The following is a 27,418-nucleotide window of genomic DNA, read 5'->3' as shown; positions in this document are numbered from 1 at the left end:
GGGGAAGGGGGATGCGAGGAGGAGGAGGGGTGGGGTGGGGCGCAGACGAACATGTAAAGAGGGAATGCAGACGAATGTAGAGGGAGGATGCAGACGAACATAGAGCGAGCGAAAGAGTGTGTCAGACCAGACCCCGAAAGTTCCTTCCAGAACATCTCAAAACACAGAGAAACTAAAGAAAAGAAAGATACGAGCTAGACTCCAAATCCAACAACTGAAAAAAAAGAAAGAAAGAAAGCATACATCTGAACACGGAAACGGAAGAGGAAGAGGAAAATGCATATTCAAAACAGACGACCGGGATTCTTTGTTCCGAGATGAGATGATGAGCGAACATGGTGATCAGACGAGGACGAGGGCGAGGAGGAGATGACGGTAGACGAACGAGGAGGGAGGGAGGGAAGGAGAGAGAGAGGTGAGTTTGCGGTGCGGTACTGGGGGAATGGAGGGACAAATGGTGCATGGGGTGGATTCGGCGACTCGAATGCTTCCTGGCCAGATGATCTCAGAACTCCGCAGCCTGAAGCTTACATGCCCGCCTGTCGGTTCAGCATATACAACTGCAAATCCTGCCACCCTCCCCCCACCCTAACCATAACCTTCTTATTCGTCACCGGCCCCATCCCCTTCCCCTGCACCCTACTAAGCGTCGTCAACCTCGCCGTAACGACCTTCCTCCCCAAATTATTCGAAAACGCATACTGCGCCATAATCTCCTCTCCCTCCTTCGGCGCCTTCCTCAACGGCGGATCCACCCTCTCCACCAACAACCCATGCGCCACCGAATTCACAATCGACGCCACCTCCGTATCCAACGGATCCTTCATGCTCCCCGGCGTATATATATGCACCGGCGCCATATCCTTATCCTGCATCGGCGTGTACGCACCCGCACGCGATCCCGACCGCGACGGCGCGCGAGACGAAGAAGACTCCGTATTCCGAAACGACGACGGCGCATTCGAAATCATGCCTCCCGCACCTACACCATGTCCAGGCCTTATCGTCCTCGTATTATACGCCGGACTGCCCCCCGGCGTCGTCGGCAACCCCGTCACGAACGGCACCTGCGCCGCCCTCGACCTCAGGAGATTCTCAGGCGTCTGCGCCCTCATCGCGCTATTCCTGAACGCTGACGAATTCGAATGGCCCGGACTATGATCCATGTATTCCGACATGGCGGACCCCGGGCGTGAGGGCGAGGAGAAGTGGAATACGGGCGCGGGGATCATCGAGCGGCTTGGGGGTCGTGGGCCTGGTAATCTTGTCCCGCCTGGGGTTTGGGAGCGGGGTGGGGAGCGTGGTGGTGGTGCGCCCGAACGTGCGGACGAGGACGCGGAGAGGGCGGGTGAGAACGCGCGTTGCATGAGTGATGTTTGATTCTCGACGTCATCGTCCCAGCTTGCGTCGGATAGCGCGGTCCCTGTCATCGTTCGATGATGACCTGCAGGACTAGGGATATTGGACGGCGTTCTTGGGCGTGTTGACCGTGCGGCGACGGTCGCGGCTGCACTCGGTGTATTCGATCTCGATGGTGGTCTCTGATACACTCGACTACTGCTAGGCGTCTGCTGTGTCCTTGACGGAGGTCTCTGGAAAGGCGTGGACGAAGGTGCCGTAGACACCGAGGACGTCACAGGCGACCAAGGCCTCGACGACCCCATCGAGCTCCTCGAAACACTACGCTGATAACTCGCGCTATTCGTCGGCACAGGCGGGACGTCCCCGCCCTGGAACCTCGACGCCAAATTCGTAGACGACGTCCTCCGTCTCGCGAGACGATCCGGATCCGGCAACTGCACCTTCGTCGAGCTGTTCCACGGCTGCTTTGACGGTGTGGTCGACGACGTGCTCGGCCGACCCTTCACCGTCAGATTCGCGTCCGTTGTTCTGTGGCTGCTCGACGGGGACGCTTCGGGGGTCAGAGACTGTGCGTGTTTGTGCCCCGGTCGTTCGGGCGTGATGGGCGTCGTGGGCTGACTCGTCCGGAACGCGAATATCGACTGACGATGGCGGACGTTCGGTTCCGACGACGGTTCTCGTCTCCTTGGCTGAACTTCGGGTGTGACGGCGATGGATTTCGGTGTGTTGGAGGTGGTGTTGTTGTTGTTGTTGCTCGAGAACTTCTTCGCGAAGGTGCGGAAGGGGGACATCGACCTTGAAAGGGCGTTCGCGGTGCTCATGCGTTTCTTGACCGAAGACGAGCCGTTCGGAGGGGTGAGCAGGCCGTTCTTCGTCTTGGACGTCGCAGTGGTCGCGGTCGTGGGTCCCGAAGTCGTCGACCCGCTTTCGCTGGGTGTGATTTCCGTCGTGAGGAGCTGACGGACGGATTCCATCTCTGCGTCTGTTCTCGATATTCGATCCCGAAGGACTTTCCAGCGTTGGGTGGACTCTGCATGCCGACGGAGACATTCGCCGTTCTTCGTCACGCGGTCTTGAACGCCCTTGTCGATGATGGAGAGTACCTTTGTGGTAGCAGGCATGTAGTGTCTATAAAGCTGTCAATGAGCGAGATACAAAATGATCCGGATAGGGTGAACACGCACTTCTTCTTGGCTTCGAACGAGTCGGAAAGCTGGTTGAAGACGTCGATGTTCATTGGCGAGCCCTCGGAACGTGTTGTGCCCACCATTGGCTGCGATTGGGATGACGATACGCCTTCATCTCCGCCATGTCGTTGGAATTGGAATACGAATTCCTGATGAAAACGAGGTAGATGAGCGACCATCCATCGATGAACATCGCCCGAGTAGCGGACAAGACAAGAATACTGAATTCCTCAGAGTAGAATGCTACAAATGACGAAGCTATATAAGTTATGCTTGGTCTCTCAGCGACGTGCTGTAGTCTATCGGACAAAGCCAAACTACGTGCAAGGATAGTGATAGTGAGCGACTTGGCCACTCCAAAAAGACTCGATAACTATATGGCCACAACACGACGCGTCGAGGTGAACATGTCCTATATAGGAAAGCAGTCAAAAATAGCAAGAGCCTGACCGCAAAGAATGCTGTTGCCGCTGTCAGAAAAGCGCTATTTATGGGTTGTCATTGATCTGTCATTGAATGACAGACCTCACCGAGGACACTTTCGCGAGGGCAACAAGTAGTAGTGACATTGCCACGTGCCCCACGTAAGAAACGATAGCAACAACAAGCAACAGACACGACTGAAGCACACAGGCGGTTGATCCTCGCACTTTTATGTGACCGATCGGAACTCAACATTCACGCATAACGAATACGAGAAAGACTGACCTGACATCGATTGACCGCTTTCTCGAGACTGGTCATCATCCCATCCGCCTGTTCCGTGACCGTCCTGAACACCGTCAACCACTTATCCTCCTTAAGCTCCTCTCTCAACACATCGCTCTCCTCCTGCACGCTCTCCCAATCCGCGATAAACGCCGCATGCTTCCGCACGAGTAACGCCTTCTCGTCATCGGCGCTCGAATCACGCTCTGTGGACCCGTTCGTCGTCGTTGGCGGAGACGGAGAGTTGAGAAGAGGTTGGATGGAGGCGGTGACGGCTTTGACGCCATTAGCGACGGACTCGAGACGTTCGTCGAGAGCCATGAGGGACTGGTCGATGACGCTGGTGGAGGCGGAGAGATCATTCGAGGACTGCGATTTGTGTCGGAGTTCTTGGATTTCGAAGATACGGGTCTGGATGTCGGAGATGCTGTAGGAGAGTTCTGTGATGTTCGTCGAGATGGCGAGCAGTTGGAGGTCGCTGTCGACGGGGGCGGGGTGAGATGACGTGGACTTAGGAGTATGATGAGATGCGGGGGCGTACTTACTCGAAGCTCTGTCGCGAGTCTGAGGGGGGTATGGGGGGCAGCCGCTTGGCTGTGACGGTTATGTTTTCTGTTGTGATACCGCCGAGCTTAGGTCGAATGTAGCGCATAGGAGAGAGCGTTGCGCACCTTCGTCATCCTTTGTGGGGTTGAAATCCGATCCTGATGATGAAGATTTGAAGGAGGACGAAGGTGCTGGAGAAGGCGGGGCATGCATTGAGTCGTCATTGACGAGAAGACTATGGTGGGACTCGGGGGTGTGTAAAGTAGAAGATAAACGAGAAGAGGAAGCGGAAGAGGAGACGGTAGACATTATGGTTAAGGAAAGAAATGGTCGCTACGGAGGGCTAGATGAAAGCGGGAGGGGGGAGGGGGACAGGAGGATCCGTCGCCGTCGGTCGGGCGGGAGAAGCGTCTGCCAGAGGACTCTGTATGAGCTGGGTATCGAGGACGATGACGCGGACGGTTGACACGACGGATCCTCTTCGCAGACAGCGTGGGCCGTGTTGACGAAGGCGGGCAAGGATGAGGCTGGGTGATGTGGACGTGGGCGAACATCAACAGCCGCCGATGTCGACGCTATAATCAGCCAAGGCCACGCACGGCGCTACCCACAATCTCAGCATCCACGCAAAACACACAATATATATTCATGCTACACTACGACATGTCCCTAGCTATCCCCACTGGCACCCTTCTTTGCCTCGTAGTTCTTCAACCTGCAAGCAACGTCGTCAGAGACATGGAGATGAACAGACACTACTGTGGCGCTCACCTCTGGTAGTCGCGCTCGATCTTGTCGCCACCCTCGCCACCCGGCCCCTTCCCCTTTTTCTTCTTGTCTTTCCTCGCCCGCCTCTTCTCGTCTTTCTCGGCCGCTTCATCAGCTGCCAGGAAATCCTTGATAGATGGCAATGCAGACGACTCGAGTGGTGCAAGTCGCATCAACTCTCCCTCTTCCGCGTCCTCTTCTTCCATCTCTGGCTGATTCGTAGGCGACTTTGACCGTGACTTCGTCGCTTGTGGCTCCGCCGGTTTTGATGGTCCGGCTTCTGGTTCTGGTTCTGGCTCATCGTCTTCGAACCACCCTCTTCGGCGTGCTGGTCCTGGAGTCGTAGATGTATCTTCACCGAGCTTCTCCTCGTCAGCTTTCTCTTCCTCATCCTCTCCCTCGTCGTCTTCCAGCTCCAATCCCTGGTACTCCCCAGCATCCGCAAAGATATCAAAGTCTTCGTCCGCAGGCTCTGGTTCCGGTTCTTGTAGCGTCTTGCCCCGTGGCTGCTCGGGAGATGATTCCTTCGTCGACACAGTCGCACTCCCCTTCTCCTCGCCCCTTTCCTCATCCACAACTTTCCGTTTCTTCCTCTTCCTCTCCGCATCTCCCCCATCGTCCACCCTGACCTTCTTCTTCTTCCTTCCCTTTTCTTCTCCGGCGGTCTTTCCAATAGGCTTGAACCCAATCGGCTTGAACTTCCCCTCCGGAATCGGCTTATCCTCAACCACCTTCCCCTTCCCTTTCACCTTTCCCTTCCCATTCCCATTCCCACTCCCAAGTTTCCCCTCCCCACCACTCCCACTCCCGCTCCCACTCCCCTCCCCATCGCCCCCCCTCTTCTCCTTCAACTCCCTGATCAAATCCGCCCTCGACCTCTTCTTTCCTCCCTCCCCACCTTGACCTTGACCTGTCGTTGTCGTGTTGGTGGTGGTGGATGTGGATGTTTCGAGAAACGCAGCCTCGAGCGATTCATCGTCTACTTTCGAATTCACAGTCGCCAGACGCGCTTTGTTTTGTTCGAGTAGGGCGTAGTCGAGGCCTTTGACGAGGATGGAGTGGTCCGAGTCGCCGCCTAGGAAGCGGCGTTGTTCTTCTACCTACGAGTTGATATGATATGAATTTCGTGGAATAGATATAGAAGATAGGACAGGGAGCGGAGGCGAGGCGATGAAACGGACCTTAGCTTGATCTTCGTCTGCATTCCGACGTTCGAAATCTTCGAGGACCGCTTCGATCTGTTAAGAAAGTGTCAGCTTTCCTAAAGATCATCTTGTATCGGCGGCTAAGACGTGAAGTGTAATGTAATGCAACGTAGAGCAACGGACAGACCTGAGAATAATCATGATCAGCCCCAACCCGTCTCTCCTCCGCCCGATTCCTGTACTTCTCCGCGCTCTTCTTGACTTTACGAGGTTTGAACGCTGGTCCTCCTTCTTTATCCTTTGAGCTCTTCGGCGCACTAGCCAATGCCATCCCACAAGCATAGTCCATTATCAACATAAGCACCAGATTGTTGAAGTTGAGCATAAGGAGTCGGAGCTGCAGGATGAAGAGAAACGCACGTTTTGGACCCAGCCCCAGGTTTAGGCAGTAATGATCCCCGCGAGGATGTTTTGGGTGTGCTAGTATCCGCGCCTGGTCGGGGAGTTTGTAGGAGTTTGCGGAAGGATTCCTGGGGTTGTGGTGAGGGGTTGTGTAGGATGTCGGTTGGGGGACGAGAGCAGGAGGAGAGGTGAAGAGGAGGGGAGAGAGGTGGGGGGTAAGCATGACATTCAGAAATCGAGGTGTGACGGATGAGATAGCTATGAGGTTTTACCTGATCCATTGTGACAAAACAAAGGATGCTCGTATTTTGTCGTGATGGAGAAAGGGGTTTTTGAGGTGTATTATGTATGTGTTGGTGTTGGTGTTCGACTTGAAAGACCTGGAGGTGCGAGGAATCAGGATGCGAGCCGGTGGGTGGCGATCGTATTTCCCACGCGGACGGAGTTCTTCTCGACGGGCCACATATGCACACAGCCTAACCTCTGACGATCACCACCACAACCTTTTAAGTTACTCGACTGTCCCACCACCCTCTTGCGATACGCCCGAGCTCGTCTCTATACAATCTCTCGATCGATTCAAATACTCTCATTTCCGGCGAACTAGTTTCACACCCTCCAAACGCTCAGGCTCACGGACACAGCCACATCGCACCCGAAAGCAAAATATTGATCACTCAGGCCTAACATAGGATACTCGAGAACAAACGTCTTAGTCTTATTCTCATTCTTGGTTTTCTTCAATGCTTCATGACATGACTGGGCCGTCTGCACTCATTGCGACCTTGGCTCGACAGCGAAGACGGATACGAATACGAAGCGCCGTACATCCTGACGCTGCGTCTTTGTCTATGTTTAGGTCACCTGGCCCCTCCTGGCCCGTGCGCCGTGTTCGACGTGGTACGTAGTCGCTTTTGCGTCTTGGTGAGTTAGATGCCCGGGCCAGCGCCACACCCGCTTCGAGCTGGTGTCGATGAGTTCCAAGCATCTTATGTGGTTGCTCCGACTGACACATCACTCTAAGCATCGTATGACAAACTCTCGACTGTTCAAAGTCCACGCTAATACTCTCAACCCCTCGAGAACTCTCGAGAACAGCGTTCAACGGTTCAAGTGAGGGGGTGTGGCGGCGTGGGGAAATCCTCGAACATTCCAGAATTTGAAATTCTCGAACCTTCCCCGAAACAGCTCGTTCCTTCTCTTCCGTTCTCGGCTCTCGAGGCATGATGATGAAGTGAAGTCATCGCATTGATAGCTTACTCATTCTCGAACGGCGAACTTTCGTGAGTGTTCTTCTAAAGTGAAGTTAGGTGCGAGTCTGTGGGTCATGGGGGTATAAAAGAGGGGGATGGTTGGGCTGAGAGTCATCAACAGAATAACACTCGACTCTCTACACATCTACTCATCACCAACTCTCAACTACCACCAAACTACCACTACCACTACCACTACCACTACCACCACCACCATGTCTTTCAACGACACCTTCTTCCGCCCCTTCTTCCAACTCCTCGACGAGCCCTACACCCAACAATCCCCCTCCGGCACCGTCTCTCGCCGCAACCCCACCACCAACTTCTTCGACGACCCATTCTTCAACGCGACCCGTCGTCTGCGCAGTCCCGCCGTCGAGATCAACGAGGAAGGGGACCATTATGTCGTCGAGGCGGAACTGCCGGGTGTGAGGAAAGAGGATGTGGATGTTAGGATTGGGGATGCGGGGCGGAGCTTGACGATTGAGGGGAAGTCGTTTAGGAAGTTTGGGAGGGGAGCTGAGCCTGCCAGTGGGCAGAACAGCACCAACACGCCTTCGACTCCTGCCGAGGCGACTCCGAAGGATCGTGCTCAAGGTAAGTTTCTTGATTACCCACTTCCAAGTCATCAATATGGCAGTTGATCGCTGACTTAATGTCCTATGAACAGGCACAGAGTCTAACACCGTCGCCAACAAACCCACTAATGCCGACCAACAAGTCTCTACTCGCAATGACTTCGTCGGCACCAGCAGTTCCTCGTTCTCGCGTACGGTCTGGCTCCCGCGCCCGGTCGACGCGAAGAACGTCTCGGCGAACTTGGACCATGGTGTCCTTACGCTGAGGATCCCTAAGGCGGCAGAGGGGACGACGAGGATCCCGATTTTGTGAGCGGAGTGTTTGAAGGGTGCAGTGTTTGACAGTAGGTGTTTGCAGCCCAGTGATATACGGGCTGGGGTTCGGATTTACTCTTCGTTCGGGCGCTGCGTAGTCTTTATGTTGTACAGAATAGCGGAGGAATATTTCTGTTTGTACGATAGTCGATGACGGTCTTTTTTTGTTGTCGTTGACTCTCGCCTGGCGTAAAATCCTGTAGCATACTTGACATTGTATCACAACCAAAATAACATCAGAGCGTTCGGGATTTGAGCGTTGGTCTATGACTTTTTATCTTTCTTATTGTTCACCTGTCTGCATTCAAAGTTGATTCGAAAGGCGACTACCTTTCGGCCGCCCAGGTCAAGGGAATACCTCCTCACCCGGTACAGCGAACGTTCAATGTCCAGCGTTTGCATTGCACACGCCCGTAATGATACCGCCAAATTAATAATTAAGAATCAGCGAAGCTTGGTCGACACCTCAAGACACTTCGCTGCCGACGAACAGGACGTAATGCTACTAGTACTCGCTCACGTTCATACGCCGCAAGAAAGGACCCGGAGCGGCATCGTTCAAGAGCGACGCGACAGTGGCGTTGATCAATTCGTACCTAGCCCCGAAACATCAACCAAAAATTCAAGCACTGCACTTCAGCAAAATGCGAAAAGGCACGTACTGTGATCCTCCACCCGGCTGTCCAAACCATGGCGCGATGGGTCCCTGCACTACGTCAAAGGCCTTCACCACTTCATACACATGGTACCCATTCGGATACTCCGGCGCACTGCTCGACGTATCCAAATTCTGCGGCGGCAATGCTCTCTCCACATACGGCGCGCCCTTCGGACTCAAAAATGTGCCGTATTCGCTCCCGAAACGATCCACCTTCGTCCCCTCCGTGAGCTTGACGCGTCCTTCGATCGGTTCGTTATCCGTGGTGACTTGGAAGCCGTCTACGGGAGGATAGCGGTAGGAGCCGTTGGAGGGGAAGGTCCATTGGGCGAGGAAGGCGCCGGGACAAAGGCCGGAGAAGGGAGCGTAGGAGTGGACGAGGGAGGAGACGGGGAGTTTGGTGGGGAGGTGGAGGGGACCGAGACGGTAGTCCCCGCAGACGTATTGTTGCTGATTGGGATCACCGGTCGAGTTTGTGCCGACACAGTAGTTCGGGTCGGAAGGTTTGCAAGGGGTCGAATTGTTGCTCTACGTTCGAAATGGGCAGCAGTTGGATACGAATGTCTCGATGACGGATATTGACATGGCTTTGGGTGCGATCACGATGATTGTGGCGACTCACCTTCTCTAGTGCGATAGGGGATGCAAAGGTCATAGATGCAAGAAGCATCATGGCCAGCATTGCGGTGAATGTCGTCATATTGAGTATCGAACCGATGAAAGAGTGTGGACAGGGTGCGCAAAGCAGTGAAGGGGACCCAGGACGCGTAGGAGCAAGACCTACGGGGAGTATCCTCAATGCCAAGGTGACCAGTTCTTAAGTAGACGAAAGGCACCTTCCGTACTAGCGAATGATGTCGCCCGAGGATGTAAGGAAGACAACTTTACGTCTGCCATAAAGTAAAGTTCTGGACACCTTCCCTTCATTGGACGTACAGGTCGACGGATATTAGACCGTTAGACATCTTCTGGTGGATCATATACGAGACACGTTGCAGTATCGATGTATCCGTTAATTGGAAGCGAATACCAAGCGAATACGATGCATCCACTAGCTAGCGTCATGTCATGTCCAAGAAAGAAGTTCGTTCGACGAGTGACTTCATATAGAGCAATATCGAAACACCGTCTGAAAACTCAGTTGGAAGTATTGTCAGACGAGCTGACTGTCCAGTAATCTGTTGGGAGAGAGCTCGCTGGGATAGGCAAAGTAGAAGTTGAGCCTGATTGTTGTGGTCGCAGTCAAGAGCCTTCCTTCCGGGACTCCGCCACATTGGGAAGAATTCAAACTCCGCACACTTCGTCAAACGGGACATCGTCTCGCTTCCCCTCTCCTGACGGAAATCCCCTGTGGCGGAGATTGCTACTACCCATAGATCAACTTCTCTCCTTCCATCTATCTATCCATATCTTCGTCAGTCGAAGCAGTCGCCTTCACTATGCCATGACGGATGTAAATTATGACGCTATAAGAGCTCTCCTGCAGTCCAAAAGCATCCTCACAACGTGCACATCAGTGGCGACGAAGGTGAGCATAACGGTGTCCACATACTGACACTACAGTATACACTGATCACACCGTGTAGATCCCCATTGGTCCTGGCTGCAGAACAGTCATAACAAGTGGGACCCTCTGAACGACGGATTCCAGGAATTCTGCGCACACTGGTATGGCCGCACCTTCGAGTTCGACCAGAAGCCGCCCTATACATTAGACCTTGGGCTGGAAAGTACTCATGGAAATGAGCCAGTAATTTGTTTGTACGAAGCCTTTTATACGGATTTTGGAGGGGGCGAGATACTTGTTACCGAGGAATACATCAATATGTACTATCAGATCTTGGATCGCGCGACTGGTTCGAGCTATGGTAGAGGAGTGCTGATCACAGGGCAGCCCGGCGTCGGTACGCTTCGATAGCTCAGAGCTCCGCATTCTACCCTGCTAGACTATCCACCACTGACATAACCATTCATTCAGGAAAAAGCATGTTCGAAAAATTCATGCTCGCACGACTCCTCTCAGAGCGACAGGTCGTGCTATATCTCTTGGAGAGCCGATCCGAGGCGTACCTCTTCTACCACAATTAAGTGTACCGCGGGCCCATACAGCAGTGTTTCCGTTACCTTCCTCAGAGCAAAACGCACCCGCGCTTTATATGGACTTTGATCAACGCTGACGCCGAGGACAAGGGACCACGCATCGACACCGGGTATCCAATCTGGCTGATCCAGCTCTCCTCGCCGCTAAACCCCGCCCGGTATAAGACATGGTGCAAACAATTTATGGCCGCCCGGTGGGGGATTGGTGTGTGGACGGAAGGTGAGCTGTGGGCAGGGTACGTCTTTACAAACTTTCGATTTCCCTTGTCGTCGACCGTCCCTTTCCTTTGTTGCAGTTTACGTCTCCAGCCCGAGTATGAACAGTTCCGATGTGGTCTAGAGAACGCCATTCATGCCTCTAATTCATCCCCGACATCTTCTGTATTAGTCCAGCCTGCACCTCCTCCCGTCCAGTGCACGTCTCCTATGATCCTTGGCGCACTCGAGCTTATTGCGGGCGAGAGAGAGAAAGAGGCGGCGGCAGATCAAGATATGACAATAGCCCATGTAGAGGGCCCTCCTCAGGCCGAGGTAGACGATGCGCTCAAGATCTTGTTGCGCGTAGTGATCGAAGAGGTCGGCTACGGTCCCCGTGACGTCCACGAAGCCGTTTTCAACCCTCTGTCCATCAACAACCCGGTGAATATTTTCGTGTACGATCATATCAAAGACCTTGCCCGCCGCTTCAGCGAGGATGGTATAGACCCCTCCAAAACCTCGCACAAGCTCATCGTCATGAAACCTGAACGTACGAAGGACCCCAAGCATGATCGGTGGACGCTCGACTTCAAGTCCAACTGAATCGCAGACCAGGTGATGGTGGCGATGCAGAAGGCGCAGATGGTTCACCTTCAGGACATGTATACCACATCTCCGGTATCGCAATGGGTTCCACTTTAGCTGGAAGGCTCTACAAGATGATATTCCATGGCATGGTCACTCAAGGCTGGTCGTCAGCGAACCCCAGGCCGATTCCCGTCCTTATGATTCAGAGCTCCGGCGACCCTAACCAGCCCTGCTTCAAAGCGTCGTCTTCATCGCCTCTCTCTCATTCGTTCATTTCACCCCTCTGCGACGGAATGACGGCCAAACACGTCGATGTAGCCAGAGGGGACCTCGAGGAAGTGACGCTTCAACCCAACGTATACTACATCCCGACTGTAGTGGATAACCCCGTCTTCGACTCGTTTACCATTACCCATGACAGTACCACAAACACCTTCACCATATCAGTTTTCCGGATCACGAATTCCACCACTACCATCCAGGGGGAATCACCGAGGGGCTACGAGCACATTCGCAGACTCAAGTGCCAGGTCCGTAGACTTGGGGACCGCCTAGACCAGGAACTCAAGCACGAAAAGCGATGCGACGTTCAGATCGCGTACTGTCTTGTTTGTCCTGATAGTCTGGAGGAACGCGAATGGCAGATGCCACTTGGGTGGACTGAGACAGAGGATGAGAACAGCCACCGCGGAGAACGGTTTTGTTTGTTTGTTCCTCCGGTATAGTTCTGTAGTTCGACGCTTGCTCATCTTTGTTGGCCCTTAGTTAAATGTCGTTGAATCTCTCTGTTCTGGGCCGTCTAGCTCAATAGTCAGAACCACTTGTCGAACGTAAAGCGCTATTGCTGATGATGGGCCACAAGGGCCACACGACCTTCTGCATGACACATGTAGAAAAATACCGTGATTTATGTACTCTTTTCTCTGCCTTTAACGGTGTGATACTGCTAAAGTTAGAGAAGGTTTGATGTCGTCGATGACTGTGCCGCTCGAACCCGCCGATTCGGTTCAATTTATTTCGTTGCTCATCCGATATGCCTTTTATGCATCGCCGAGTATTATGCCTATGCCCTCTGACTTCACCTCCGCTCCTTGAAAACGGCATCGATGGTCGTAACTGGTTCTTATCCAAGTATCCATTTGCTATCGCAAACCATCGATGTCTGCGGCGGTCTGAGCGGTCCAAGAGCCGACACTGCAGTGACTTTTACCCTCCTATACATGGTGTGCGCTCTTTGAACTTTTTGCAGACGATGTTCGTGTGCTAGAGCCTGTCGAATGGTGAGGCTTGCACCTGCAATTCGGTTTATATCCTCCGTCGTCGTTGGCGACGACGGCCGGACCGTACGTACCACTGGCAGTGGACCAGCGGAAGAGCCATGCCGTCGCTTCAGGCTGTTCGTCCTGACCATCACACCGGCTCGAGCAATCTGTTACGGTAGGCGTGCCACGACAAATCGCCGTATTTTCCGCATTCAGACTCTAGAGCTACAACCCAATACTTTCCACGTAGACTCAGGCGACAACTTTCATGTCGCTCTGGATCCCAAAAACAAACTTCTTCACATCCTCCGCACGCATCCGGTACATTAGCACAGCTCGAGTGCTTCGCAGTGTCAGAAGATCGCACCTTCCACGCTCTGATTGGTGGACACTGGGATCTGGATCAAATTCGTGGACTCAATGCGCGAAGAGCCAGGCTGACCGCTTTTTTCCTCGGACGATTGCGACGAGCGCGCATGACTGGAGAGCACAGCGGAGAACCGCCGGGCCGGATGCTCCTTCCACCTCCGCTGTTATAACGCAAAATGTGAGTTCCGGCAGAGGCAATCCGCCTCAATTCCCCTTCCCCCTCCTCCTCTTCTCTTCTCGTTCTCACATATTCGTACTAATCTTAATCTGTGCTGCCGTTGTTGCTATCTTTGCTTGACCCATGTCTGACTTGAAGCAAGAAGAGTTCGTGGGTAGTTTGGACTGTGGCACTACGTGCGTGCGCTTCTCCCGTTCTTTCTCACTCCGATGCTCACCTTTTATATACAGCTCGACCCGATTCATCATATTCGACCGATATGCCAACATCGTCGCTCAACATCAACTCGAGTTCCCCCAATATTATCCCGAGCCTGGGTACGAGTTTTCCCCACACCTCTTCCCCACATACCCCGCATTCTCCCCACCTTCACCCAATTCTAGAACATTCTGTAGTATTGACACAATTATTTTCTGAAGGTGGCATGAACATGATGCGGCGGAGATGCAGGCTATTTGCGAGACCTGTATTGAGGAGGCGGTGAAAGATCTTGAAGAGTGCGGTTTCTCTCGAGAAAGCGTCAAAGTTATTGGTGAGTACCCGGCCCGCGTGGCCCCCACGCCCATGACGCAACCGTAAAGTTCCTTGATTAACGCGTCGCGTCGCGTCCCCGCTTCCTTTCCTTCTTCCACTTCTTCCCAGGCGTCACTAACCAGCGCGAGACCGCCGTCGCCTGGAGTCGCAAAACCGGAAAACCTCTCTGTCGTGCCATCGTCTGGGATGACGCGCGGACGAAGAACGTCGTCGCTCACTTCGAGCATAAGCTCCAGACCGAGGGTCTGGAGGTCAAACCCGGGGTGTTCCGCTCTGGGGAATCCGGAATTCAGGCGCTGAGAGAACTGTATGTCACAAGCTCTACATCCTCTTTCAATTGACCGTCAGGTGCTAATAAAACCACATCCCCATACTAGAACGGGCCTGCCACTGTCGACCTATTTCTCTGCTATCAAGCTAAGATGGATGATTGATCACCACGATGAGGTTCGTCAGGCGCATGACGAGGACGACCTCCTTTTTGGTACGGTGGAGTCCTGGATTGCATATGTGTGTGCTCTTTTCTTGGTACTGGATGCCGTATGATGGGCTAATCGAGCACTGTAGAATCTCACAGGAGGGGTCAACGGTGGTCTTCACATCTCCGAAGTCTCTAATGCATCACGTACATTACTCCTCAACGTCCGCACGCTTCAGTGGGAACCTCTGCTCCTAAATTTCTTCGGCCTGAAGGAGTCTATCCTTCCGAAGCTCGTATCTACATCGGAAGTCTACGGGAACATCTCTTCTGGCATCCTCAAGGGAGTCAAGATTGGTGGCCTTGTCGGCGACCAGCAGGGCGCCCTCATTGGTAATAAGTGCCTCAGACAAGGTGAAGCCAAGTGCACGTATGGAACGGGCGCCTTCCTGCTGTTCTGCACAGGTGACGATATAGTCTATAGTGGGCACGGCATGCTGAGCACGGTACATGGGATTTCCTCAGTTTGTGTAACCCTGTCAACTGACCCTGCCCTCTTGTCAGATTGCCTACCAGGTTGGTTCTGGTTCGAAACCTGTCTACGCTCTCGAAGGTGCCAGTGAGTATTCCACGTGTCCTCCGATTTGGACTTTCAGTTGACATTCGTGTGCTCTCATAGTCGCCGTAGCTGGTAGTGCCATCAAATGGTCAGAACCTCCTTCCAACCTAGGTCATATGCATCCATACTCATACTCAACTTCCCTTAGGCTTCGAGACTCAATAGGCCTCATCAGCTCTGCAAGTCACATCAACACCCTCGCCGCCTCCGTCCCCTCCACTTCCGGCGTCTACTTCGTCACGGCCTTCTCCGGTCTCCTTGCCCCCTACTGGGACTCCTCCGCCACCGGACTGCTCATCGGTCTGACCTCCTACACCACCCCAGCACACATCGCACGCGCTACCATCGAGGCTAATGCGTTCCAGACGAGAGCCGTCATCGATAGCATGAAGCTGGACTCGAAGTCGGACCTGAAGCATCTGATGGTCGATGGCGGGATGACGAACGGCGATATTTGTATGGAGATTTTGGCGGATATCGGTGGTTTCGATGTCATCAGACCGGAGATGAGGGAGTAAGTGTCCTCGTAGTTCCTTCTTTTAGGCCGTGAAGCAAGCGTTTATTGCTTATAACTCCGTTTTCGTTTCGACAGGTCGACCGCACTTGGGTCTGCGATCATGGCAGGCTCAGCGATCGGACTCTTCGGTTGGGACGCCACTAAGCCCGAGACGCTCGACGAGGTGAACACGGCAGGAAGCACGCATTTCCTTCCGCGTAAATCGGACAAGGAGAGAGACGCGATGTGGGTTGGGTGGCAGCGTGCGGTTGAACGTTCGAGGAGCTGGGAGGTGGCCGTCGACAAACTCTAAAGGTCGTGCATGTGCAGCTATGCATCGATCTTTTCTTTTTCTTTCCTTCAGGTTCATTCTCTTTGGAGTATTATCATCGTTTTAGTGGGTAGTTTTGTGTCCTTCTTGGTTTTCATTGTGGTCTAGATCGGGTTATATTATATCATATGTCTGGTATGCTCTGTTTTCGTTCGGGAGGCCCATTTACCTCCGTATACCTATACGCCTAAATTCTTGTTCCTTGCCGTATCTTCTCATTTTTGGGTTTCATTACTGTTGTAACACCATCTCATGCATTCTCCTGGCTCTAAACCGTTTCGCTTTCAATACTGCTATACAGTGTACTGTTCCGTCATAACCGCTACTTTCTGAATATCCCACGATCGATCATCATCCCTCCCGACTCGCAGGATGGAGCAGTCATAGAATGGAGGAAGGTGCAATAGAGTGATAGCTATAGATACTTATACTACAACTACACTTCTCGAAGGCATGCATCTCCACGAGAATCATCGATAGATGCCACCAGTAGGCTACACACACACATACACACACAGCCCCATTAGTCGAACATACTTCACAAGGCCTTCACTATTCCATATTCATACTCTGCCTCAAGCTCTGGCTATGGCTCGTCCATAGTCACATCCTCCGCACCATCCGCATCCACCCCACCCGCATCACTCTTCGGCTTCTTGCTCTCTCTCCCCTCCAAATCCCCAACCTCGCTACCCTCCAGCTCGCCGCCTTTCCCATGAGGATGTCCGTGCGTCTTTTGCAATATAGCCTTTCTTGTCATGGCTTTTGCCATCTGCTTGGCGTTCAGCTTCTTGCCTCCAGTCTGGCCACCGCCAGCGCTCGAGCTGCCATCGCGGTTCATTGGATTGTGCTGGACCTCGACGTTTTTGGGCATGCTCGATAGGAGGGCGTACAGATCTAACGTTGCCAGGTCTTCCGGGGTAGCTGGAGGAAAGATATTAATGCATATAGGACTAGCAAGTTTGAAGGAATTGACATACATGGGAGGATGCAGGATGTATTGAGCGAGGGGAGAAGAGGGGACGAGGCAGCGTCGAGCTCAGTGATCTATAGAACGAGTTAAATCCGATATTTAGCTCTTTTCAGCGCTCGGATTCGACTATAACCAAGGCTACACACCGAACTTGAACTGAGTTGAACGAGTTTCACAGCATCAGAGGAGCTGGGAGGCTCTGTAGGTGCAGAAATAGTTGAATGGGGCTGCCAATGAGCATCAAGTAGGACCCATATGCGATCTGCCGATAGCGAATCGAGCGCGAAGTCGACGACGGGCTTTCCAAAATTGTGGGCGAAGATTTGTGGTGCTACACTTGAAGGGGGTGAACTGGCCACATCAGGGAACGAACACCAGAACAGGGCCGTGGCACTAAAAATCAATCCAGACGTAACATGAGTGGCGCGCAGAGAAGAGATATGGAACCACTAACTGACCCAACGGCACTAAACACAATCGTTTTTGTCTCTCCAGTCCGTAGCGTTTCGATCCTATTAATGACCAGCACGGGGTCAATCACTTCTCCTGCTCCTTCACCCTGTTCCTTAGACTCCAAAACTTCTGTCTCTTCACCTAATTCTCCAGGAATTTCGCCTACATCTGGCGTCTCCTCCTTCTCCTCGGCTACGCTTTGCTCTGTCGCTTCTGTTATATTCTTTTGGTTCTTTTTCCTTCCTTTCCTTCCATGCACTTTCTTCCCCCTGCACTGCTGCTCTCCTCCACCCTCGCCGTCCTCGTCGTCTCCCCATTTGCGCTTCTTGGCTCGCACTTTGATGTACGGTTCGACGACTTCGCCGACGGGAATATTGAAGAACAGTCGGCCCGTCATCCAATCCCATACTTTAAGAACGGGATCTCCACCACCTGATATTAAAACATTAGGCGAAGACTTCGGTATATGGATGGCAGAGACGAATCTGAACGGAAGGTTTGAGGCGTAAGCAAATCGGACGGCCGGTCATGAACAAGGACACGTACTTTTTGTGGCCCAGGCAGTAAGATTCGATGCAGTAACCCTGAGGATACCAGCTGACGCGTATATGCTCGTCCCTGTCCGCTGTGAGGATGTACTTTTCATCGACGGAGAGGAGGAATGAAGTGAGCAGGGAAGTGTGGCCCAGGACGAGAGTTCCGCCGGAGGAATTTTCGTGAGACGCAGTATCGCGTTCCGTAGCCAAAGCGGAGTCGGATTTGGATGTGGGATCAGGGGTGAGTGGGTAACTGGCGAGTGTTGTTAATATTACAGGTGTAGTAGTGCACGGGCGAGGAGACTGACCTGACTACATCTCCAAATTTATCTGAGACGAGGATGGTTTGACCATTGCGCGTGAACGCAATATGTGTTGGCTTTTTGGGGAGCTCTCTATAGCATGTCGGCCAGATCAATCAGAAAAAGCAGACCTGAAAAGAGATTTCGTGTACGTACCTCTCGCTCAACAGCTTCAATCCCTCGATTTGCCAAACCTTCATCTTCTTGTCATCCCCCGATGTAACAACGCGAACGAACCCTTCGTCAACAGCGGCGCAACGAATAGGCCCAGCCTTGAGTAGAGCCTCCTTAGCATTATCCTCAAGAGTAGTGGTTGAGCATAAAGTTTCTCCTGTTCTGAAGATTAGTCAATCTAAACGCGCTAGTGGAAGTCCAACAGGAGGTTATGTACTTGGAACTGAGTACTTGGATATGTGGTCCTGATATCACCACAGCCTTTTCTGACCCGAGAAAGAGTTTTGAGTGCGGAAACATGGCCATGACTTGCGGGAAGAGTCTCAAGAAAGGAGAAGCAAAAGATCTCGAGCGAGCAGACCGAGACTTGATTTAGGGTTAGGTGCACGATGTGTGGCGTAACTTCGAGACAATGCTAGGGACCTGCCAGCCCAGAACTTATAGTGATCAAGAGATCGCAACAAGAAGAGGTGTATATACATGGTAGACTTGACAACAAGTTACAATATCACTACCGCCCACCGAGCTCAAGTCACAGCAGCAGCATTTTACAGCTCCACACTCGGAGCCTCACTCTGCCGCGCTTTCCCCCCGCCTGCCTCCTCCACGGCCCTCCTCTCCCAATGCTCCCACAACAACCGTCTCTTATCCCTCTCCGCATCCTTACACATTATGGTCCTCCCAGGCACCCACTTTACCGGATCCACAGCATTATAAAACCCAGGACACAGTCCCTCCAGACTCAAGAGATGCTGCAGCTCCGGCGCAACCATCCCGTGCGCGATCTGCTGCATGCGGACGATGACGGGCCTGAAACATGGGTGGGAGAAGAGTGAGGGGTAATATCGGCCGCTGATGAGCGTGAGCGAGATGACGACTTCGTGTCCTGGATGGAGGATGGGACGGAATTTATAACCGTGTGGCGGCGGAGGAAGGGGTGGTTGAGTGGGGTTGGACGAGGTGGTGGATTGTGGAGGTTGTGAGAGTTGGGTAGCTTCTGGAGAGAGATATGACAAGGGTAGGGATTTGGATGATTCAGCGTTGGCGTCGACGTCGGCTGCAACGGACGAGGAAGAGGCCTGTTGTGGCCCGGAAGAAGAGTGGTATGAAGGTTTTCTTGGTGAAGGAGGGTTGGACCGTGAGGGTTCGGACATGAAGAGCGGACCAGCGTCGAGCTCTACTGGCGTTCGTGGTTCATCATCCGAATCAACTTCCATACGCGGTGGCATATCATGCTGGACATCGCTGCCATGCCCCTGCTGGCTCCCATTCACAGCGGATGCTTCCCCATTCTTCGCTGCCTCATCCTCCCATCCCTCATCCGCCAATTCATAGAGCATCCCACTTGCTCTACACTCCTTCTTTATCTCTCCACTCTCTCTCTTTACGTCTGCTACGAACAACCCATTCAGCAACATAAACACACCTCTGTCAATCGCACCCAGGTCGCGAAGGTTGGGCGCGTTCTCCATAGCTCCCAACGCCGCAATCGTGTCTGCCGAAGGTCCGGAAGGCGGGTAAATATTGACGGAGCCCTCAGGGGCAATCTGTCGCCTCGACGCTTTCAGACGGACGAGGTCGTCCGTCCATATCCGTTCGGCTCCCCACCAAAGCCCCTGGTAGCGGATTTGCGTATTGACGATCTCCGTCCCAGGAAGTACTCTGGTCCCGTCCGAGAGGGTGACGCGGGCCAGCCCAGAGCCAGACGCGGGAGCCCTAGCATGCGAGGCAAGGACTTCAGCGAGAGTGGCTCCTGGAGGTGGTGGCGGTGGCGGCTGAGGTGGTAACAACAGGTCAGTGGGAACGGCTTGCTTGAACGTCCACTCGTCAGTAGGCGTCCAACTGCCCGCTATATTCTTCGCGATCTCGACGGCGAACGAATAGGGCGCGACGGCCTGTTCGAATCGGGCTTGTTTAGCTTCTTCGGTTACCGGTTGCGGTAAAGGCTCCCAGGGGTTGAAGCCTGCTACTTCTTCGGCGTCGAGGGTTAAGTGAGCGATTGGAACGTTTTGCATGGCCTTGAGGAGGTCGATGGAGGGGACGTAGCCAAGATAAGGAATGACGGATTTGTCGGGACATGTGAATTCTTGAAGAACACCTAAGAGTTTGACTTTGTAGTCTGTCGTTTGATACACGGACACAATAGTGGGCTCGTCTTCGTGCGTTGACGTCGATGTAGAACCGCTCGGACCGGCACTACTACCACCACTATTACCATTCGTCCCATCTCCCGTCTCCCGGTCTGCGTTTCCCTTTCCGTTTCGCGCGGGTAGCAAGGTAGGGTGCGAAGCAATCTTCGCCTCCTGCACCAGACCCGGCCAAAATATCATAGCCTCTCCCTGCGCCTCAATCGGCGGAACAATCTCACACCACACGAGTTCGCCTTCTCTGAACCACCTCTTCAACGGCATCTGCAACTCCGAATTCATCGACTGTATGTCCGTATACCGGTCCTGCGACATGACATGGTCCGGTGGCGCGGAGCGCTTCGCAGGCTTAGGGGTTCGCCGGACAAAGGCGTACGGTTTGCCTGGATCGCGGGGGACTTTGAATCGTTGCGATTGTTGGAGGGCCGGTTCGCGTGCGTGGCGGGAGCGCGAGCCTGAGGGGACAGGGGCGGAGGCGGTGGCGGTGGATGCGCGAGGGGCTTTTCGAGGGTTTCCGCTGGCGTATTTGCAGTGACAGTTGGAGTGGTTGAGCGTTTCGTCTTGCTGGAGCCAGACGGCGTGGGGCATGAATTCCTTGGTAGACCTGAATTTTTTGACGAATGTAGAGCCTTGTGTTGGGAGATTAGGTTGCGAGCCGCAGTTTGGATGTACGGAGAACGAAACGCACCGTATAGATATAGATCATGTCGGACGCCGTTGGGACCTGGCTGATTGTGCTCATAGAGCTGGTATCCGTCTGGCCAACTTTTCAAGACGTAGTCCTTGCTCGCTGAGTACGATAACGCAGGACAAATCCACCGCGACATGACGAACAAGCGTCAAATCCCGTTAACGAGACAGAGTCGAACCTCCAGAAGAACATACCTGGCATGGCCAACTCCTCCGAAACATGTTGTGCGACTTGAGCCCTCCACCTGATTGAGGAACCCTCATCTATCGTTAAAGGTCGATACCAGCCCTCGTTATTGGCAGGTTTCGTGTTCGTGGGCCATTCCGTGGGACTCCCGTCTGAGAGACCAAATTCTATCCATTTCGGATTCTCGGGGAGAGAGAGACCTTTGCCTAGTTGTCGTTGTCGTGGAGGCATCTCTGCCTGTTAATATAATGAACAGGCTTTCGAACAGCGAAAACGATGAGGCCGAGAGGGCTCAGAAGATTAGAATGCGGGAGCAAGGCGGACAGGAAGCGGTGAACCGTCAGAGATTTAGGCGCCCGTCGTCGTTCTTGCTTAACGCCACGCAATTTTCTGTGTGGCGAGGCTGCTTTGTCCACGCATTCAAGCTCACAGAGGGGTAGCCATAGAAAAGTGATCACATAATAATATACCAATTGATATTGTACGTGTAGTAGGCAGCACGAGTAGTAGTCAAGAATCAGAATAAATTTCAACAGCCCTGCCCAAGTTCACCACCATAAGTAGTAGGTTTTTTTCGTAGGCACATCAGGTACGCCCGCACAACAAGCTTCTCTAACCAGGCTCCATTGAACCATACACCGATCACCCTGTCTTCAAGTTCCCACCCATCCCAACAATCTGCCGGCCCACCAACCTCGTTGAGGGCAGATACTTAGAAAGGTAGCGCCATTGACCGTCGGAAACATTCGAGTGAGGAAATGTTTTTATGCTAGACCGAGGAGCACTTCGATGTAGAAGTAGGTCTTCGCATGGACCTGGTATCTTGAATTGCCAGTACGAGTGTGGAGGGACGTTAATCCTTGACATCTTCTACGTCCATGGGATGAGGAACTTCAGCCAGCAGAACGGCAAAGAAACTCTGAATGGTCGGGGTTGACATAGACGTCGACAGATCACATGGAAGCCGAAGAAAGAGTGGAGCGTTGAATGTTGACAGTATCCCGATTCGTAGTACACTCGGAGAACAGATAGTCGGTTCCGGTCGAGTAAGTATGATAGACGTCGCGAGGAATGGAGACGTACAGCTTGGCATTCAAATAACGATCTGAACAGCTGGAATGTTCGTCTAATTTATCCGTCAGGGAACCGAGCGCATGCATAAATGTCGAGAAAACGAAGATGACATCCGGGTTGAATGGCAGGATGTTGGCCCCCGGGCCTCCGGTGAATCTTCGATTGGTATGTACTCCAATGTCGTCGTCCTTGAGCTAGAAGGAAAGAAGTTGCCGCAGTTTCGTCAATGAAGAACTATTCCTTGACAGTCAATTTCGATTGAACTTGACCTCGACCTTGGACGAGGGTGCCACACCACCAGTTATCTTAGTGTCTCTGATGCCAACGACGTTGGGTTCGAAGCATAACATGAGGCCTGAGGCATGGAGGGCCCTGGTGAGGCCAGTGATAGATCTTGTTATCCCAAGTAAAGTGCGAGTCGCGATGCGGTCGAAGTAGCTCAAATGAAACAGGTGGGCGATCGTCAGAATATCCGCAGCGACATTTCTGAGTAGGGAAAAGGCAGCAGTGAGCGGACGACCCTTCCGATGCAGTGACCAGTCATTGGTCAAGACCGTGTTCTACGGACTGACTGGCCGCAGTTCTGACTGATGTTAGATCCCGTCCTGTTGATATAGACCAGTCGATACCAGAGTGAACGTGGTAAGTATACCTGCTTTACTTCTCCTGCGGGTTGATCAGTGATGTTGAGTCCGCGAAGAGAGCTATTTGTAACGACGGCGGTTCGACAGTGAGAGTTTACGGGCCTATCTAGCTAGAAAAAGCACGCAATAAGTGAGGTGGGTGCCTGTAGATTAAGTACCCGCAACCAGTCACAGTCTTAGTTAGACGAGAATAACTCACCATTGGCACTGGCAGGAGAGTACCTTCACAGACTCGAAGCCGCTGTAGCCACCAAATCTGACACTGGGCAGTCTTGCGATCACAATGCAGGCTAGGCACCACGTCGAGCGTATATCCGTATGATGAAAAAAAAACTTTGTGCACTCCGTGACGGCTCAAGAGCCTCCCCTCGATATCGAGTCCCTACCAGTGACGAGTACTCTGCCAGTGGTGGTCGGCACTGCCGGTCAGTGTGTGCGTGTGAGGACAAGACCAAGCCAGAAACGAACTGGGTGCGATGATGGTTTCGTCGAAGTCGAATTCCTGTACATAACTTCGCGAAGGAGACATCCCGCGTTCATAACGAGATTGAAGTCCTACTTAGTCTATGTATCGTGTCAGCGCGGTCCGCAGGTCGTACATACCTCTCCGAGCACAAATAATCCGTTTATGTCCGTTCGAAAGGTACGATCTGTCCAACAAGAATAGCTCGTCCAGGGCAGAGTACCTCCACAGACTCGAACGCCCGTGCTGCACCAGTGGGGAGGGACTTGCCACTCGAGTCGGACAGGTCGGTCGCCACAGTCGTTTCAACAACTTAAAAAGTTGACCGTGCGGACGAACGAGCGGCACCTTCCACCAATGAGAAGGCGGCGATGACCAAGGCGATTTTCGAGGACTGATGCGGTCCTCCCCGGTCACCGGAACGCCGCAGATATTTTCGAGTGGACGGATTTGCGTGGCTATGCCTGTTGTCCGAAATGCATACCGGTATACGATTAACCTCGACGTTGAACATGCTTGCCCTGGCTCGAGCTACGCCGACAGGCGTTGACATCGGAGGCGAACAAACGACGATGGCGGCGAGTGGATGAAGAGAGATCTCGATGATGAATGGATCAGGTTCAATAAAAAGGACCTCAGAGGACCCGCGCAGTCATCCGCTCGACTGGCTTGGCTCAGTTTCCAGCAGCCCGCTATTCAGAGTCTGCCCTCCTCAGCTCCCATCTACCCTCCCAGTCGTCCTCATCGCAGAAATACTCCTCTTTCTGCCCCCCTCCATCTCCTTCCGGACCATCCTTTCAAGTCCTCGCGCCACCCCCCCTCTTCCCTCCCCTCCCTACCCGATTTTTTTTTAGAGAAGCGAGAGAGGCCATGTCCGATTCAGACGAAGTGAACTGTGGCTCTGGTGGTGGCTCAGACGCCTTTTTGGGTCTCCGGATAGCGTCTGTGTTCATCATCTGGGCTGGGAGCTCGTTTGGAGCGGTGTTCCCCGTGCTCGCAAGACAGTCAACGCTGGTCAATGTCCCGAAGTGGCTCTTCGAGTGCGTTCTCATTTTAATTTATTTATCTCCTGTGTATTTTTCCGTGGAATGAAGTAGTACTGAACCCCTCGCTTGTCTTTCGCAGCTTTGCAAAATATTTTGGATCAGGAGTCATCGTGCGTTTATTTTTCTTCATCTTCCCTCGGTTTATATTCGACGGAGAGGACAAACAAGAATGGGAACTGAGATGGATTGGATCATTGGATGGTGATGATACAGATCGGCACGGCCTTCATCCATCTACTAAGCCCCGCGCTCGACGAACTAGGAGGCGACGCACCCTGTCTCTCACCCGCATGGCAAGAATATGTAAGTTGTCTCTCCCTCCATCCGAACAAACAGAGAGAGCCCACTAACCTAATCTCCATCTATCGATCCTTCCTTCCTTCCTTTCCTTTCGTAACGAAAACAAAGCCCTACGCCCTCGCCCTCGCCCTCCTCTCCATCTTCTCCATCTTCATCGTCGAACTCATGGCCTTCCGTATCGGGACGGCCAAGCTTCAGAAACTCGGCATCCACCACGGTATGTAAAACCTTGTAATCCAATCCAACCCCATCCGAAGTCTCCCCGGTCAACTGACACAACTCGTTTGATTCGTGCTGCTCCCTCCTTCCTATGACCATAGATGCCCACGGACACGGAATCGGCGCGCTAGCAGCTCACGGCCCAGAGAGCCAACGCGCAGGAGAAGCAGAGTCAGGTCCCGGGGCTGGTGGCGAGGCGACGATCCAAGAAGAAGATAAAGGGACCGGAACCGAGACTGATATCGATCTCGAGAGTGCCAGTGCGAATAAAATGAAACATGGGCATGGGCATCATTACGCGACGGACGAGCACGGGCATTCGCACGAGAACGCGGTCGCGGCGCAGATCATTGGGGTTGCGATTTTGGAGTTTGGTGTGCTTCTGCATAGGTGTGTAGTTTTTTCGTGTTTGTGTACTGCGTTTTGCGGGTTTCTATTGGTTTCGGTGGGCTCGGTGTTGGGCGTTGTTATGAGTGTTTTTTCGTGATTCACTGACGAATGACCGTGCCTCTTTCTTCCCTTCAGTGTCCTGATTGGCCTCACATTAGCCGTGAACGAGGACTTCAAGGTTCTCTTCATCGTCATCATCTTCCACCGTACGTACACATTATCATTATTCCACTCACACTCACACTCACCCTCTTACTCACACTCACGCTCGCCGACCTCCCCGACCTCCCAACACCAACAAACAGAGCTCTTCGAAGGCCTCGGTATTGGTTCCCGCCTAGCCTACCTAACCCTCCCCAAAAAATACACCCACATCCCCCTCCTCGCCGCCCTCCTCTACGGCCTCACAACTCCCCTCGGCATCGCCGTCGGCCTCGGCGTCCGCACGACATACAACCCCGACTCTGCGCGCGCGAGCATCGTTTCCGGTGTCCTGGACGCATTAAGTGCAGGGATATTGATTTATACGGGATTGGTGGAGTTGTTGGCGCATGAGTTTTTGTTTAGTAGAGAGATGAGGGAGGCGAGTAATATGAAGTTGGGGTATGCGGTGGGGTGTATGTTGCTGGGGTGTGGGTTGATGGCGTTGTTGGGGAAGTGGGCGTGAGTGCGTTTGTGCGTTTGTGTGTGTGCGTGCGTGTTTGTGTCTGTGTGCGTTATTTTTGGTTACTATTGGAGAGGATGTACGACTTGTCTTTCTTGCTTGGACTTGGAGACGTTGTTTGTGTGCTTGTTGTTTGCTGGTGCTGGTGCTCGTGTTCAACCATCGATAGCCCCCCTCCCCCTCTCCCTCCCCCCACCCCCACCCCCTCCCACCCCCATCCATTCTCTTTATTCCTGTTTGCTTCCATCCCACCCTCACGCTTGTAGAAGTCTCACTGTTTCGATCGTGTATCTAATGCCTACCTGCCACGACGACGACGACGACGGAGAAGTTCAATATATAATGAACAAAAACTGTATTCATGACTCCTCGATACGCCTACCACGATCCTTCGCATACTCAGAGTGGTGCCGCAGCAGGTTACATTTGAAAGGGTATAGTTGAACGAAGTATCAGGTACTGAAAGTCTACCAGGTACTGAGAAAGACAGTTGTGAGGGGAATATGCGTAATTTCCTCGGAGAAAGGCGCCACAGTGGCGTTAAGGAGGAACAGTAAGTTACTAGTCACGTAAGGGCCCGATTCCCGGGTTAGGGGCCTCAAGCGCGCATCGAATCCGAAAATCGGGATTTCCAATTGCAACTCAACTCGAGAGGCTGACTGAGCTGAGCTGCCGAGGACCGAGGGCGGCTGTCATACTGTGACCAACCCGTCCGGCGAGTCCGGCGCCGCCTGGAGGCACCCGGCCATGCCTGGAGGAACCCGGCCACGCCTCCAGGCAATTCATGTCCTCTCCCCTTTGAAGGATGCCTCCAACCGTTTTGTACACATCTTGTAAATACCCAAAAAACAATTTCATTTATTTGCATATGCTCCAATCTGCCTGGAGACAATCCGTCACAAGTTGATCTCTCCTTGGAGGCATTCTCCCACAAGTCGCACTTTGCCTGGAGGCGATTGCGGAGCAAGTTACACTTTGCCTGGAGGCGATTTCGAGCAAGTCACTCATTGTCTGGAGGCACTTTCAAAGAAGTTGCCAATTGCCTGGAGTCTATTCTCACCAGCTCCATATTTGCTTGGAGGCTGTTCTGCACATGTCATGTTCTGCCTGTGGGAGTTTCTGTCGGATCAACCGCCATCTG

General features: G+C 53.0%; 9 protein-coding genes across 9 annotated transcripts; 4 read left to right on the top strand and 5 right to left on the bottom strand.

The window, feature by feature from the left end:
* Position 1: 1 nt before the first annotated feature.
* Positions 2–4,112, bottom strand: STEHIDRAFT_142838 (uncharacterized protein; the record flags this gene model as incomplete). Its single annotated transcript, XM_007310479.1, has 5 exons — positions 2–2,490; positions 2,547–2,698; positions 3,258–3,735; positions 3,803–3,869; positions 3,929–4,112. The coding sequence occupies 5 exons, from the start codon at positions 4,110–4,112 to the stop codon at positions 528–530; spliced, it is 2,844 nt and encodes a 947-aa protein (XP_007310541.1). The 3' UTR covers positions 2–527.
* Positions 4,113–4,570: 458 nt separating this feature from the next.
* STEHIDRAFT_135293 (uncharacterized protein) lies at positions 4,571–6,341 on the bottom strand (the record flags this gene model as incomplete). Its single annotated transcript, XM_007310478.1, has 4 exons — positions 4,571–5,671; positions 5,753–5,809; positions 5,904–6,004; positions 6,137–6,341. 4 exons carry the CDS (start codon positions 6,339–6,341, stop codon positions 4,571–4,573), a joined length of 1,464 nt encoding a protein of 487 aa, XP_007310540.1.
* Positions 6,342–7,586: 1,245 nt separating this feature from the next.
* Positions 7,587–8,262, top strand: STEHIDRAFT_68119 (HSP20-like chaperone; the record flags this gene model as incomplete). Its single annotated transcript, XM_007310324.1, has 2 exons — positions 7,587–7,959; positions 8,048–8,262. 2 exons carry the CDS (start codon positions 7,587–7,589, stop codon positions 8,260–8,262), a joined length of 588 nt encoding a protein of 195 aa, XP_007310386.1.
* Positions 8,263–8,886: 624 nt separating this feature from the next.
* On the bottom strand, positions 8,887–9,408 carry STEHIDRAFT_68064 (uncharacterized protein; the record flags this gene model as incomplete). Its single annotated transcript, XM_007310318.1, has 1 exon — positions 8,887–9,408. A coding segment is annotated over one exon (522 nt), but the record flags the coding sequence as incomplete, so codon positions are not given.
* Positions 9,409–10,366: 958 nt separating this feature from the next.
* STEHIDRAFT_162824 (uncharacterized protein) lies at positions 10,367–11,010 on the top strand (the record flags this gene model as incomplete). Its single annotated transcript, XM_007310477.1, has 3 exons — positions 10,367–10,450; positions 10,532–10,826; positions 10,901–11,010. 3 exons carry the CDS (start codon positions 10,367–10,369, stop codon positions 11,008–11,010), a joined length of 489 nt encoding a protein of 162 aa, XP_007310539.1.
* A 2,730-nt stretch (positions 11,011–13,740) lies between these two features.
* Positions 13,741–15,997, top strand: STEHIDRAFT_68262 (glycerol kinase; the record flags this gene model as incomplete). Its single annotated transcript, XM_007310335.1, has 10 exons — positions 13,741–13,793; positions 13,848–13,934; positions 14,037–14,149; positions 14,260–14,458; positions 14,529–14,661; positions 14,719–15,075; positions 15,134–15,188; positions 15,249–15,276; positions 15,337–15,702; positions 15,781–15,997. The coding sequence occupies 10 exons, from the start codon at positions 13,741–13,743 to the stop codon at positions 15,995–15,997; spliced, it is 1,608 nt and encodes a 535-aa protein (XP_007310397.1).
* A 604-nt stretch (positions 15,998–16,601) lies between these two features.
* STEHIDRAFT_162821 (WD40 repeat-like protein) lies at positions 16,602–18,759 on the bottom strand (the record flags this gene model as incomplete). The annotated part of the gene is made up of 8 exons (XM_007310476.1): positions 16,602–16,939; positions 16,996–17,062; positions 17,135–17,381; positions 17,447–17,926; positions 17,988–18,230; positions 18,286–18,372; positions 18,436–18,615; positions 18,671–18,759. The coding sequence occupies 8 exons, from the start codon at positions 18,757–18,759 to the stop codon at positions 16,602–16,604; spliced, it is 1,731 nt and encodes a 576-aa protein (XP_007310538.1).
* Positions 18,760–18,909: 150 nt separating this feature from the next.
* Positions 18,910–21,764, bottom strand: STEHIDRAFT_172668 (uncharacterized protein). Its single transcript, XM_007310475.1, has 3 exons — positions 21,486–21,764; positions 21,289–21,390; positions 18,910–21,229 (listed from the first exon to the last, which is right to left on the bottom strand). The coding sequence occupies exons 1-3, from the start codon at positions 21,706–21,708 to the stop codon at positions 19,002–19,004; spliced, it is 2,553 nt and encodes an 850-aa protein (XP_007310537.1). The 5' UTR covers positions 21,709–21,764; the 3' UTR covers positions 18,910–19,001.
* A 2,605-nt stretch (positions 21,765–24,369) lies between these two features.
* STEHIDRAFT_87403 (ZIP-like iron-zinc transporter) lies at positions 24,370–26,646 on the top strand. Its single transcript, XM_007310474.1, has 7 exons — positions 24,370–24,698; positions 24,784–24,814; positions 24,918–25,007; positions 25,113–25,221; positions 25,325–25,613; positions 25,749–25,819; positions 25,919–26,646. Exons 1-7 carry the CDS (start codon positions 24,529–24,531, stop codon positions 26,278–26,280), a joined length of 1,122 nt encoding a protein of 373 aa, XP_007310536.1. The 5' UTR covers positions 24,370–24,528; the 3' UTR covers positions 26,281–26,646.
* Positions 26,647–27,418: the final 772 nt, after the last annotated feature.

The sequence above is a fragment of the Stereum hirsutum genome (genome assembly GCF_000264905.1).
Source record: "Stereum hirsutum FP-91666 SS1 unplaced genomic scaffold STEHIscaffold_20, whole genome shotgun sequence".
NCBI classification, from domain to species: Eukaryota; Fungi; Basidiomycota; class Agaricomycetes; order Russulales; family Stereaceae; genus Stereum; species Stereum hirsutum.
The sequence above is the reverse complement of the archived record's forward strand: the minus strand, read 5'-3'. Positions and strand labels throughout refer to the sequence as shown.

Bases quoted from the DNA above. Each gene is read 5' to 3' on its own strand.
- STEHIDRAFT_172668 (XM_007310475.1), bottom strand. From the start codon at position 21,708: ATGCCTCCACGACAACGACAACTAGGCAAAGGTCTCTCTCTCCCCGAG. The intron at 21,391-21,485 runs GTATGTTCTTCT...TATCGTACTCAG, and splicing joins GGAGGAGTTGGCCATGCCAG to CGAGCAAGGACTACGTCTTG. The intron at 21,230-21,288 runs GTGCGTTTCGTT...TCCCAACACAAG, and splicing joins ACATGATCTATATCTATACG to GCTCTACATTCGTCAAAAAA.
- STEHIDRAFT_87403 (XM_007310474.1), top strand. From the start codon at position 24,529: ATGTCCGATTCAGACGAAGTGAACTGTGGCTCTGGTGGTGGCTCAGAC. The intron at 24,699-24,783 runs GTGCGTTCTCAT...TGTCTTTCGCAG, and splicing joins GTCCCGAAGTGGCTCTTCGA to CTTTGCAAAATATTTTGGAT. The intron at 25,820-25,918 runs GTACGTACACAT...ACCAACAAACAG, and splicing joins CATCGTCATCATCTTCCACC to AGCTCTTCGAAGGCCTCGGT.